The sequence below is a fragment of the Octopus bimaculoides genome, chromosome 9 (genome assembly GCF_046866305.1).
Source record: "Octopus bimaculoides isolate indiv1 chromosome 9, ASM4686630v1, whole genome shotgun sequence".
Taxonomy (NCBI): Eukaryota; Metazoa; Mollusca; class Cephalopoda; order Octopoda; family Octopodidae; genus Octopus; species Octopus bimaculoides.
The window spans coordinates 70,248,066-70,261,008 of NC_142936.1; the positions used below are offsets into that span (position 1 = coordinate 70,248,066).

The following is a 12,943-nucleotide window of genomic DNA, read 5'->3' on the forward strand; positions in this document are numbered from 1 at the left end:
GAAAGTGTGTGTGTGTGTGTGTGTGTATGTATGTGTGTGCGCGCACACACAAACACACATATATATTGACAATGTGTTTGTAGGAGTTTACTGCGTATACCGATGAGTGATGAACAAAGTAAAAAAGAATCCATTATATTTGATAGAGTAACTATGCAATCTAACACACACACAATATATATATGTATATATATATATATAAATATATATATATAAGCGCACACTAACTCGCACAAATTCTATGACTAACTCGCCAGGGAAATAAATCATGTGCAAGATGTCTCTTGCAGACTCGCTAGCAACCACTACGATACGAAACTGTTTATATGTAATTACTGTAGAACTGACTTCAATAATTATATAACGTTTCAGAACAACGACCTCAGCCAAGTGCTAGCAAGTATAACCATATATTATTTGGTGATTCACCGATAATTTTTTTTTAAATGTGTGCAAAAACAACAGCACCTTACCGACAAAATCTGTTTTATATTTTAGTAAAATAATAAAATGGTTAAGAGAATGGTGATTCTTTTACGGCATTTGATAAACTGCAAGTAGATAGACAACGCGTGTTGTGTATGCATATGCGAGGACAGTTCCTCAGAGTTCCATGTAACCGAGATATTTAATCGGTAGCGTGAAACTCAGGAGTAATGATTCAAGAAATGTCAGGTGCTAATAAAAGATACAAACTCGTTCTTCATCTGTAAACACGTACATAGATAGGAATAAAAGTAAGCATATGGATCTCCGTCAGTTTCGACATACTAAAAATGCCGAGAAGTGGGGATCGAAACAGAGAATCAATATTGTGAAATAACAACCTTTTCAACCACAGGACCATTCCTGCATTTTTTTATTGCCTCCCCCCCCCACACACATATATAAATATATATATATATATATATATATATATATATATAATCACACCGCACACAGGCCGCTTCTGAACAAGTAGACTTATATAAATCAAAGGTGCTCACGCAGTAACTCGTCCTTCTACATATCTAAGATAACATTGTCAAATGTGTCCTTTACGATAGTCCGGGTGTGGTTCGATGGAAATTTGGCTGCTACTTCTAGCAGGTCAATCAAGCTATCGCGAAGAGACATCCTTATTCCTATCCCCAGGTCAGTACGATCAAAGAAAACATTCAAGCCATAACCATCATGTCTTTTTGTCCAGACACCTAAGACACGCATTATCTTATTATGTTCCATATTTTAAGATGGTGAGAGTGTAACTTGAGGGAGATTTGTCTGCTATTTCTAACAATTAACGCAACAGCAAAAAAGGTTTCTTCGTTCATGTGGTCAGTGTTCATGTGTATGTGTGCATATATATATATATATATATATATATATATATATATATATATATATATAGGCATAACTACAGATGTGTACCCCTAGCTATCTATATATATATATATATATATATATATATATATATATATATATATAAGCTCACGGCTATGAGTAATCGCATATGCATTTATTTGAAAGATAAACTAATATGCTTTGCCCACCACCACCATTCTCTTCTCAAATGAGGCTTAATTTACGCCATAATCATAATCAGCTGCTAGAAAAATTGTCTATGAAGAGAGTGGGGTGGAAAGTGAAATAAAAAAGTTGAAAACTTGGATTAAATTTTAAATCATGACGTATTCGCTTACATATATAAACAACATTTAAACCGGGGGGGGGGCTCTATGTGGTCGATCGTCTTGTTAAAAACAACAGCCAAATTCTCTCATACCACACCCAAGTATCTTGAAAAAGGTAGGGCATATCGGATGATGTAGTCATATATATATATATATATATATATATATATATATATATATATATACACACACACAAAGATGGGATGGTCTTGGTTGCTTAATCAGGGTCGATCCTGGGGTAAGCAACATTTAATGTGTATATATATATATATATATATATATATATATATATATATGTATTATACATATATATATATATAAAAGTCTGGGGGGTAAAACCCTGTAGTTATGCCTATATGGCATAACTATTATTTATATCATATATATACATTATATTATATATATTATCTATGCAATATATATTTATATATATATATATATATATATATATTATCTATATTATATATATATATTATATATATATTATCTATATCATATACATATATATTATATTATATATATATTATCTATGTAATATATATTCATATATATATCTTTTGTATATATAAATATATACACACACACACCCGCATATATGTAAACACCAGAGGTGATCTTTCAGTATCTGTTCGACAGACAAGAGATAGCTACAGTGCAGATACGGAAAGTCTTGTACGTATAATAATAATAATAATATAGTGGACATGAAATCCAGTGTATAATCATGTCAACATTTTAGTCCATTCAAAATACACAATAAGCTTCATAACGATCAATTTACTCCATATGCATTATACATATCTATCTATACTAAAATAAGTAGCTAACATTCACGTTAGTTGGTGATAGATTTTATTATATAAGTCAAGAAATGTTTTAGTGTTTTCAACAATAAAACTACAATTATATATCGATGTGGACAGTCAACACAGATCATTATATGGACATGTTAAAAGAAAAATTCAATCCGACAAACGGATTGGATATATAAGTGACTAAATTAACTTAACCTTGTATTGTTAAAAGCAATATAAAGAAAAATCTTAAAAAAAAAAAAGAGGGAGATATGAAAGGAAAATAAACAAATCCTTCTTACCTGCTGTCCAGCCATTGGGAGGTAAAACTAGAAATCTTTCTTTCTCCCTCCTTTCTTTTTATATAGATATATCTCTAGAGACGGGTAGATGCGTATTTTGGAAGTATTGTAATTAATAAATGCACCACTGATTGTATATTTTTTGCTTGTGAAAATATAAAATGTAAATTTTTTTCTTAAAAACAGGGGGAAAAAAAAACACACTATACATACAGTTTATATTAATTTCGTATTTGTGTTTGAACTAAAATGTGGTGGCGGCGACAGAGATGGCGAATGCATACGAAGTAATAAAAATTTATATATACATATATATATATATATAACATAAAAACTATTAACAACAGAATCTAACAACTTGTTTTCTTTTTCTCGTTCGGTATAATATTTTCTAATAATTTGTGCAGTTATATCCGGAGTATTTAGATGAAACAGCTGTAAGAGTCGAACCTCATGGTTCCATCTCGCTTCCTACAAAAGAACAACCGACCGCCATCTTGTAGCACTATTAACTTGCACAATAACATGTATAATTGCGCCGCCTAGCTTCAAACAACCTAATCACTCTAATTGTCGTAGTCATAACTTAACTTTCAACACGAATTATATCTCTCCGCGAGTAGTAGTGGGAGTGAGAGCACATCTACAATCGATAAGCAAAGCAAAAGTAAAGTGGTAGCAATAGCGATTTTACTAAATATAGTTCATATCTTATCTTACTTTTCTGGATCTAAAATTCAAGTTAGGAAGGCTATTAATAATTCCGAGACAAATATACGAAAGTGATTATTGTTTTGAAATAGATTGCAACACATGACAACTCATTTCTGCTAAGGGTTACAGTTATTTATACTTGTCATACCACGCGATGGCGTTTGTTTATCTTTATAGTAATTAGGGCGGTGAGCTAGGACTGAACGTTTAGGTGTATGTAGTTTAGTTTTCCACGGCTTTGAGTTCGAATCTCAACACAGTAAACTTTATATAGATAAAGTTGACTAAATTTCAATAATATACAAAACTGATTGTAATACGAATACATATAATTATATATATATATGTGTATGTGTGTGTGTGTATGGATATGTGTGTATGAGTGAGCGTGTATACTATGTGCGTGCGCATGTATGTATGTATATAGATAGATAGATAGATCGCTAAATAGATAGATAGATAGATAGGATAGATTCACACACACTTTCTGCTGTAAAAATTGGCTTCGTGCCTAACCAAAGAAGATAGCTTTACATTAATTAGTATTTACAGTTATAGGACGAAATAGTGGCAGAGTAGTCTTTGGTATTGCAACTGTTTAGACTCCCTCCCACACTTAGTAATACCGAAGAATATAAACATGATAAATTTATAAATATAAACACAGTGAATTATGACAGTTTAGAAGATCGTGCCATTGATCTTGTTGGTAACAGATGGCGTTCACTTAAGAAGGTAGCGATCAACATCATAACAATGTCTGTATTATGTAAGGAAGCTACTAGAAAGAAGTTTTCGTTTTCTTTTTATTTCTTTTGCTTCTTTATATTTATCATACAAATATCAGCACAGAGATACGTATATGAATAAAGGAAAGGAAAATAAAAGACAAAAGAAAAAGAAAAAAAAACGTTTATTATTGAATCTTTTTTCTTTGCTGAGAATGAAGAAAGAATGAATGCCATTGAATAATAATAATAATAATAATAATAATAATTATTATTATTATTATTATTATTATTATTATTATTATTATTATTATTATTATTATTATTATTATTCACTGGCCTCCAGGGCCTCAAGAACATTTAGGACAGGACAGTGGGGATTACATAAAAACGTATAATAATATTTTAAAAAACAGCTGCTGCTGATGATGATGATGATGACGACGACGACGACGACGACGATGATGATGACGACGACGACGACGACGACAATGACGATGATTATGACGATGATGATGACGATGATTTCTGTTATTTGCCACTAGGCTGACGGACAAGGGATCGATACATACGTAAACGATTAATATTTTTCTGCTATATTCTTTTTCTTTTGCAAGTCGCAACAGCAGTAATGAAGAGATAAATTCCAACCGACATGTGTCCGCAAGGTGTTTTCGATTTCCTCTAGTAGTTTCTATTACTAATGCCCTTGAAGAAATAGCAACAAGAAAAAAAAAGAAAACGAAAAAAACACCTGTGCCATTTTCATTTCCGTCTTCAGTAAATATAAAGACCTTGTGTGTAACAAATTATTAAGCTTGAAAATATGTGGAGTGGGGAGACTAGTGTGGTAGAGCCGAAGGAAAGGTAAACTCCCATTAAACTCGATACCGCGATTCGGAGTTGCCGGTTCGATTTCACTGCGAGGCACCTTGGGTACGTACAGCCATAAGTTGACCAAATTATTTGTGAGTAGAATTTGGAAGCCTATCGTGTGTGTACATGTGTAAATGTGTGTGTAAACATATATGTAATATATGTGTGTGTGTGTATGTATATGTATTAGAGAGAGTATCAAGTTTATGTTTATGGTCTCTAAGAAATTGTATTATTTATCATTATGTCCGTAACTTAGCAGTTCGACAATAGCTTTCAGTAAATTAAATGTCAAACTCAGCTAAGCAATAAATAATAGAATCGATAATGTCGACTTAAACACTTGAAAATGGTACCCCAGCATGGCCACAGTAGAAAGACAAATCATAAAAGAATATCATGAATACACACACACACTCACACACACACACACACACACACACACACACGTACATACATACATACATACAAAACTACCCTGTTGTTGATGAAATTCCAATGAAGGAGCCTTGAATCTAGGTTAGAAACCAGTTCTTTCTCTGTTGGCAAGAAATTTTGATATAAACAGAATAATGACATATATATGTATATGTGTGTGTGTGTATATAAAGCCCGATGATTGTGTGAGGGCACCAGACGTGCTTAAAAAAGTGTTCTCTGAGCTGCTTTCATCGCATGAGACTTATAATTGCTCATGAAAATATATATTGTCTTTATTAAATAATATTATCTCTCACCACCAGACGGAGTACTTATTTTGTTGATCTTACCATCACGGAACATTACACACACACACACACACACACACACACACGTACATACATACATACATACATACATACATACATACATACATACATACATACATACACTGAAACTGAGAATTTTGTCTCGTGACTCGGGTTTCACGTCACTGTGATCATCTGGCGAACTTTTTTTTATTGTTTTTAATCGCCAGAACGTTACAAAAGTAACTCATGGGCTGAGTGCTTCGTGCATAGTACTTATGAAACTATGCACTAAACTCCCAGCTTTTAAGTCACTTTTGTAATAGTCTGCCGATTAAAGTAACAAAAAACGCCTATTTACACACGTATTGATTTCTGTTTATCTTATTTGTCTTGCCAACACACACACACACACACACACACACACACACACAAGTTCATTGAATAATGTCATCTAAAAACTAAGGGCTGAACGCAGTTGTTGAAAGCCTCTGATCATACGCCTGCTCACTCAGCGCTATCCTTGGCTAAACAGAAACAAAACACATTTCCATACAACAAACAAGCACAAACAAAAGGATGTGGTTTAATAAAATTGTATAATCTTCATAATTGCGATGATCTTTTTACACGCTCACACACACATACACACACACATATATGTATGTATGCACGTATGTATGTATGTATGTATACGCGACTGAGGTTACAGACCAAAGATTAGATTTCACAGTCATTTCAAGGGTTACTTTTCATCTTCTTTCACAAGTGTTGTCTATATAGAAAGTCTAGTAATCTGAAATTTCGAAGTCACTGTCAACCCTTTCTTTAAAAAAATTTAATAAATATGTCTGCTACTGTAAAGTATTGAGCATACGTATACTGTAAATAAAATTATAAGCCTTCACCGTATAGTGACTAATATAAAATAGTCTAATATCAGAGCATATAAGCCCCCGTAGCAGAAAAATGAGTATTAGTCTTATGGTGTGGGTTCGATTCCCACGCGTACTAATGCACCATTTGTTTCCCGTTACGGGAGCTTATATGTCCTCATATTGGACTATTCTCTATAATTAATATATGATGGAAGCTCATAATTCCATTAACAAGATTTCTATCGCAACCGTTTCCTAATTCACGTAGAAATCGCACATATTTACATTTATATATACATACATGATCTCGTTTGTTTGCAAATATAAGACTACATGATGTAAGGGGAAATTCGACGGCTATAACTAGTACATCGAGCGTCCATTCAGAAATATCCAAGCAATGGCTCGAATTAAATTTTAATGTTGTAAAGTCTCAGATCAATTGTAATTGAAAAACCTCGAGGAAAAGATGTGATTTATGAGATAACTGAATTGTTTGCGTGTTTACCAAACCCTGACATATTTGCTAGTAAAAGTTTTCGGTGTTAAGAAGAGCGTTTACAAAAACTACAGTACATCTGTTCTATTATGTAAATATATACATTGAAGGTAAGTCTGAAACATGTAAAGGAAAGGTGTTAAATTGTATAATAACGCCACAAGCGTATGGTTTACATTGCTTTTTTTTTTTCATGTTGAATAAATTTGTTTCTCCATCTATCATTTGACTCGTTTCGTTTGGTTTACATTGGCAAAATATTCTGAATTGTAGGACAGAAAATATACATGGCTAAAATCATTTGATGATTCCGCCATAGCGGAACCAACAACTAGCTCTTAAGACTCAATATCTTACATATAATAAAACGCAATGTGTATCTCTTATTTATATATTACTGTATTAATAAGGTACCGCTGGCGAGGAGGTGTGAATTGTTAGAGATTTTCCGCTTCGAGATTAAAGGAATAGGGTTTACGTAATCGCTTTCATTAGCCTACAGCTGTTTTCGCTATAAGAACTCAGAACTGAGTGCCAGTGCGACACTTATAGCTTCCTCAGAGTCATTTTAATGAAGGGACTTCCTTCAAATGGCTCTGAGGACACTATAAGATATTGCATTAACACTTATCTCTGGGCCTTTGCTTAGCAGAAACAGCTATAACTTAACTAGAGTGATTACATAAAGCTTGTTCTTTTTCGTTAATTCGTTAATTAATGTGACTTAAGTTATGAAGTCATTTGTAGATAATTGAATAGGCTCAGCTGGGCGTTGGACTAATGATATTGGGTTTCGTCATACTGATGAGGTTGTTTTGTTCTGAAAATTGATACTAATCGAAATTTCTCTTGCCCTACTTAGGGAGAGTGATAAAAAAAAGGCAGGTTTCGGTCACTTATATACATATTGCTGCACAATCATCAGTATAATAAGATATTGTCCCAAGCAGTGTACTATGTCTATGGTTAAAACGACTGATAAACGACTCAGTCGAGCGATCCAATGAATTTGACGAGATTTTCATTTTAGCTTTAATGATTCACTAAATTTTTATCTATCAATTATATTCTATTTTATTATACTGTATTTCGTTAGTTTCTATAGTCAATAAACGGTGAAGGCCTATAATTCTATTTACAAAATTTCATCCTAGCCCTCAGAGTGTGATAGTGTGAAGAAACTTTCGCTGGGGAGATTTAACTGAAAATTTATTCCTAAGACTCGTAAAATCAGGGACCAAGCCCTAAAAAATATAAAAACTCCGTGATTATAACCGATCTCAAATCCGTGTCTCATGAATTTACTATTCTATACCTCACACGAGCAATCTCTGCGCTTCAGAAAACAAAACATAAAAAGAGTAGAGAAAAAGAGGATACTATCAAAAAGGATTAGTCATTGTCTTATTTTAATATATTAAACTATTTCTGTGTTTTTAAGAATAGAAAACTCATACTCCAACTTACATGTAAGTCGGGTTTCCCTATTAAAGCAATTAACAAATTCACACACACATACACACGAGATGATAAATGAAGCTGGAAGTCTACAAACGGCTACTTACTCAATTTTAATCTACTTAGGCATTAATCAGGAAATTTGGTCCGATCTACTGGACTCTGACTAATTGTCTTTCATTTTAATATCTAATTACCAATATGAGTGAATTAACCCCCCCACCCCTCCACACACACATATGCATATTTGTATATATGTATGTATATTTGTATGTATGTATGTATAGTACTGGAGTTTATTTGTTTGACTAAAATCGTTCAAGACGGTGCCCCAGTTTGGCCGCTATCCAATGGCTGAAATAAGTAAAGGATAAAAGATAAAAGATATTGTCAAAATTCGTTAATATTGAAATGAATAATAAATCATTTCGGTGTGTGTGTGTGTGTGTGATAGTTCACTTGTTTCGTTTGGTTGTCTTTGTCTGTTGTTTATTTTCACAGGTTTCTGCTATCTATATTTAATTATATCATAACTGAAATAAATGATGCCTGTTGTTTTAGTAAACTGAGAATTCCTTTTGCAAAAGATAGAAGGAATAAGAACATGTCACAATTTACGAAATTCAATACAGATAAAATAAACAGATAAAGAAAGATGCGATTTCGACACTGTTGAACTAGGCTACGTGAGCTTATGCAAGAGAGACACATTCGTTTCAGATATAAATAGCAGCCTTAAAATAAATGGATTTCATATAGTGCAATGTAATCTTGAACAAGAGGATTAAGAAACTGGCCAATAAGAAATAACTTATTAAAACAACAATACTATAAATTTACAAGCGGATTTGGATTATTTCTCGATGCTTTTGCTATGCGTCTTATTACCGTTTCCTACAAGAACAGATTATCTCGAGGTCTCTATCTCCAATAGATGTTGATCGACATCTATGCAGGTACCGTCTGGTTGCTGCTACGTATGAATATATGCATTTATAATATATGTACATATAAATGTATATAGATATATATCTATTTGTACGTGTTTATACGGAGAAGTGATCTGCGAGCACTCATGCAGCAGAATCAATAAATATAGAGATATATGTAAAATTCTAGAAAGTCTGATGTATTCTCATGGAAAAAAAAAGAGGTAAAATGGCTGTCATTAAACTTCTCAGGCTGAAAGTCCGGCACAGTTTCCCAAACAATAAATCTATTATACAATAAATCTATTATTCGAATATATCTGCTGATACCCTACATACATACGTACATACATACATACATACAGACAGACAGACAGACAGACAGACAGACAGACAGACAGACAGACAGACTGACACACATATGCCTTTGAAAGAGAAGTCTCTGAAAAACATCACAGGTCAACTCAATCACAGCTGACCGAGGACAAAAGAATATCTACATTTCAAGTCAATTATAGATTGCCTACGTTAGTGACTTTAATGTTTACTGTCATTTACTCTTCAAGTTAATCTATTTCGTCATTTGCCCTCTTTCTCTTATGCAAAAATATGCACTAAATAATATCTTGATATAAGCCTCCGTTACTGAAAAACGCTACCTTTTAGATAGCGTGTTGCACCTGTATACGTATGTGCTTGTATATATGTGTGTACTTGTGTGGGTGTGAGAGAGAGAGAGAGAGAGAGAGAGTGCCACATGCATGTACATATATATATATATATATACACGCACACATATATTCACAGACATACATATATATCCACACACATACACATATATATATATATATATATATATATATATATATATATATATATATATATATAGATGCATATGTATGTATGTAAGTGTAATGAAAGCAATGAACTCCAAAAGAAAGAAGACAATTAAATATTTCAAGACGTTAATATTTGCCTTCTTTTTTCTTATTTTTCTTTCTTTTTTCTTATTTTTTTTTTCTAATTGTAGTGTTTCTAAATTTCACCTTTGACTTCGACTGTAAGTTGAACTTTTTGGTTTGAGGATAATTTCCTCAGTCATCAAGTATTTAATTTTCAGTCAAATTCCTTTCGCAAAGAATGTACTCGTTGAAGCAATAAATGGCTAGTGTTTTAGATTCTAATTCTGAAATCAGTAATCAACTACAGTATAGGAAGCTTCAAGTCTAAATTACCAGAGACATTCAAACTTTGATACATAATCACCAATTTTACCTGTTTCACCAATCTTTTGACAATTAACTTAAAACACAACACTTGGCATTAGACTCTATGGAAGTGTAGTTATGCAACAACTAATTGTACTTCAAATATTACCCCCTTGCTTACGCTTAGATTTCGCATAGTAATTGAAATCATGTTATCCTCTATGTTAATTCGTTTGTCTACGCTGAAACAAAAGTTAGAGATAAAGTCATTTCATTGCTGCTCAAGAAAGACGGTTTAGATTTAGTCAAAATATGGATATTTAATTTCAGCTTATTTATTTGATGTTTGAAGAAGCACTATTATCTAGGGAATTAAGGCAGTAAGTCTCAATGTTTTGATTAGATGGTGCAGTGGAGATTAATCAAATATATTTCTGGGCACATTTTATATAGATAGTTAAATACACACATACACACACACACACTTCAAATTTACAGAAAACAAAAGACAAAAACAGGTGAGGAAACAACAAGCCGGTGTATTAGTTTAACGCTCGGAAAGAATGGAAAAGTCTTTGACGTTTCGAGCCTACGCTCTTCAGCAGAAAGGATTGAAAGGGAAAAAAATGGAGAGAGAAAGAAAAAAGAAAAACGGAAAGAGAAAAAAAAACATTCATGCATGCATATATAAATACGTACGCATGTATGTATGTACGTACGCACACAGTGGAGGCGCAATGGCCCAGTGGTTAGGGCAGCGGACTCGTGGTCATAGGATCGCGGTTTCGATTCCCAGACCGGGCGTTGTGAGTGCTTATTGAGCGAAAACACCTAAAGCTCCACGAGGCTCCGGCAGGGGATGTTGGTGAACCCTGCTGTACTCTTTCACCACAACTTTCTCTCACTCTTACTTCCTGTTTCTGCTGTGCCTGTAATTCAAAAGGTCAGCCTTGTCACACTGTGTCACGCTGAATATCCCCGAGAACTGCGTTAAGGGTACACGTGTCTGTGGAGTGCTCAGCCACTTGCACGTTAATTTCACGTGCAGGCTGTTCCGTTGATCGAATCAACTGGGATCCACGATGTCGTAAGCGACGGAGTGCCAACAACAACGTACGCACATAAGTATGTGTGTATGTATGTATGTATGTATGTATGTATGTATGCGCTTTGTGCGCTAGTTGTAAAACACGTGTGCGCGCACAAACTGAAAGCTTGGGGGAACATTGCGCAGGAGTTTCCCGTTGGCTGAGTTTAGGCGAGTGCAGTGCAGAAGCAAAAGATAGCTCCTCAAATAGGTCATATCACTTTAGCGAAACGTGTTATGCTTTCAGCCGGGTATAAAAGCAAAATAAAAAGAAATAAGAAGTAAAAGTCTAGAATAAACCACCACCCCACCCCTGAAGATAAGATAATAGCAACACGTTCTACGAGGCTAATTAACAAATCGAAAGAATGTTAGCTGGAAAATTGGGAATGTTTTAGAGGGCGAAAGGAAGAGAATGAGAGAGAGAGCGAGAGAGAGAGAGAGAGAGATGGGAGTGTATTTATTGAAATCAATGCTTACATTAAAACACTTAGTTCGTGGAAAAGAATGACAAATATTAAGGATGTGACATTTTAGTTTTACTGAGGTGGGAATATTTTTCTAATATACTCCTATACAGAAGTAGATATGACACAGGTGTCCGCTTCGCTCACAAAGAAACCCTTAGATCGCGCTCACACACACACACACACACACACACACACACACACACACACACACACACACACACACACACACACACACACACACACACATCCACAAATGCACGTAGGCACGCACACAGCATGACAGAGGAAGAAAAAAGCAAGTTGAATGTAGAAACCGAGATTTATAGGGTGTCCTCAGAAAGTGTATACACATCTTGAGAGCTGATTATTCGCTCAATGTTCATTTCTATTTTCATTTTGCACATTAGAAATAATGAAGAAGACCAGATTAAGTTCTTAACGAAGGAAATTTGTTCTAAAATGCTACTAGAAGTTTGAAAATGTAGTCAAAGTGCAAAGACGATTTAGAAGGGAGTTTCAAACACATCCACCTAGGTGACTTACAATCACGCGAATTAGAGATAACTTTGAAGCTGGTGGAAGATATGTTCCGAAAGACA

At 33.9% G+C, this 12,943-nt stretch overlaps 1 protein-coding gene across 13 annotated transcripts in view; it reads right to left on the reverse strand.

Moving 5' to 3' along the window:
* LOC106868038 (serine/threonine-protein kinase 26) overlaps window positions 1-12,943 on the reverse strand; it is a 152,744-nt gene that overhangs the window by 64,142 nt on the left and 75,659 nt on the right. Inside the window, exon 1 of one of the 13 annotated variants that reach the window (XM_014913148.3) lies at window positions 2,770-3,291. The exons of the other annotated variants lie outside the window; for them this stretch is intronic. Coding sequence (XP_014768634.1) covers window positions 2,770-2,784 — 15 coding nt within the window. The 5' untranslated portion in view covers window positions 2,785-3,291. Of the gene's footprint in view, window positions 1-2,769; window positions 3,292-12,943 lie in introns of those variants that run through there. 13 annotated transcript variants of the gene reach the window in all.